The sequence below is a fragment of the Octodon degus genome, unplaced genomic scaffold, assembly GCF_000260255.1.
Source record: "Octodon degus isolate 3935 unplaced genomic scaffold, OctDeg1.0 scaffold00012, whole genome shotgun sequence".
Classification (NCBI taxonomy): Eukaryota; Metazoa; Chordata; class Mammalia; order Rodentia; family Octodontidae; genus Octodon; species Octodon degus.
The window spans coordinates 28,715,585-28,717,640 of NW_004524588.1; the positions used below are offsets into that span (position 1 = coordinate 28,715,585).

A 2,056-nucleotide genomic window follows, 5' to 3' on the forward strand; every position below is an offset into this window, starting at 1 on the left:
TCATGTGTTTTACATGAATCTTGTCTACTAAAAGCTTTCCCACATTGCTTACATACATAGGGTTTCTCCCCAGTGTGAAGCCTTTCATGTGCTTTGCGATAAACTTGTGTACTAAAACCTTTCCCACATTGCTTACATATGTAGCATTTGCCACAAGTGTGAAGCCTTTCATGTGTTTTACAGGAACCTTGTGTTCTGAAAGCTTTTCCACATTGCTTACATACATAGGATTTCTCCCCAGTGTGAATGGTTTCATGATTTTTACAATGATTTTGTGTACTAAAAGCTTTCCCACACTGCTTACATACATAGGGTTTCTCCCCAGTGTGAAGCCTTTCATGTACTTTCCAATAACCTTGTGTATTAAAAGCTTTCCCACATTGCTTACATATATAGGGTTTCTCCCCAGTGTGAAGCCTTTCATGTACTTTACAGGAACCTTGTGTACTAAAAGCTTTCCCACACTGCTTGCATACATAGGGTTTTCCCCCAGTGTGAATTCTTTCATGTCTTTTACAATGACTTTGTATACCAAAAGCTTTCCCACATTGCTTACATACGTAGGGTTTCTCCCCAGTGTGAAGCCTTTCATGTGCTTTACAGGAACCTTGTGTACTAAAAGTTTTCCCACAGTGCTTACATACATAGGGTTTCTCCCCAGTGTGAAGCCTTGCATGTGCTTTACATGAATCTTGTGTACTGAAATGTTTTCCACACTGCTTACATACATAGGGTTTCTCCCCAGTGTGAAGCCTCTCATGTTTTTTACATGAACCTTGTGTACTAAATGCTTTCCCACACTGCTTACATACATAGGGTTTCTCCCCAGTGTGAATTCTTTCATGTACTTTCCAATTTCCTTGTGTAATAAAAGCTTTCCCACATTGCTTACATACATAAGGTTTCTCCCCAGTGTGAATTCTTTCATGTACTTTCCAATAACCTTGTGTATTAAAAGCCTTCCCACACTGCTTACATACATAGGGTTTCTCCCCAGTGTGAAGCCTTTCATGTATCTTACCTTGATATTGTGTACGAAAAGCTTTCCCACACTGCTCACATACATAAAGTTTCTCTCCAGTGTGAAGCCTTTCGTGTCTTTTGCAATAACCCTGTGTACTGAAAGCTTTCACATATTGCTTATTTATATAGGGCTTCTCAGTGTGAGTTCTTTCATGGATCTCAACATCATTGGGTGTAAGGGAGGCTTTCAAGTTTTTCTTATATACAAAAGTTTTCTCTTTAAGCTGAGTTCTTTCACTAAGATCAGAGTAGGATTTTTTACATTGATCATATTCATACAATTTCTCTCCAGTCTTTGTCCCTACATCCTTCTGAAAGGAGTGAAAATCACTGCAGGTTCTTCCATGTTCCTTATATTTATAGAGCTTCTCTTCTAATCCCCAAAACTCACATGTCGTCAGTCCAGTGTGAATGACGGTGGGTATATTTAGTGGGTAACACTTCTCCAACTCTTCATTTCTATGAAAAAACAAAACAAATGAACAACAACAACAACAACAACAACACAGTCACAATAAAATGGGTCTCCACATTAATGATTTACCACAAGTTTTGGTACGATTCTTCCTAAGGAATTCTGACAATTATCTAAATGCCCTGGAGATACCTTGAAAACAGCCATTCTCAAGAATGGTATTCAATATATGCTGACATCGGTGAACTAAGCAACTGCACTGAAGATAGCAATTTGTAATAATAGGTTCATGCTTGGAGTGCCTGTCATTCTGATCTTCTGAATACGTGCTACTTGTCATGACACGCCAGTTGCTGCCGTGCTGTCTTTTGGGTAGATGACTGTTTAGAAAGTAAGGGGATGGTGAATGAAGGCAGGAGACAGGAAAAGGAGTGTTGCAGGACTGTCCTGAGGCCCTGTACCTCAGATTGTAGATCCTTTGTCAGTGTCAGTGTATATAATATTTTCTCAGGCTTTCACAGAGAGCACATTGGCCAAGCAATGGATGTGACTCATCCACATGGCTGACACTGACAAAGGATCTACAATCTGAGGTACAGGGCCTCAGGATAATAAAGA

At 39.7% G+C, this 2,056-nt stretch overlaps 1 protein-coding gene across 1 annotated transcript in view; it reads right to left on the minus strand.

Moving 5' to 3' along the window:
- Positions 1-5: 5 nt before the first annotated feature.
- Positions 6-2,056, minus strand: part of LOC101568621 (zinc finger protein 431-like) — a gene marked incomplete at its 3' end in the record, with an annotated part of 10,579 nt that continues 8,528 nt past the window's right edge. Inside the window, exon 4 of the mRNA XM_023709525.1 lies at positions 6-1,482. Within this exon, the coding sequence (XP_023565293.1) occupies positions 6-1,482 (1,477 nt within the window). The remainder of the gene's footprint in view (positions 1,483-2,056) is intronic.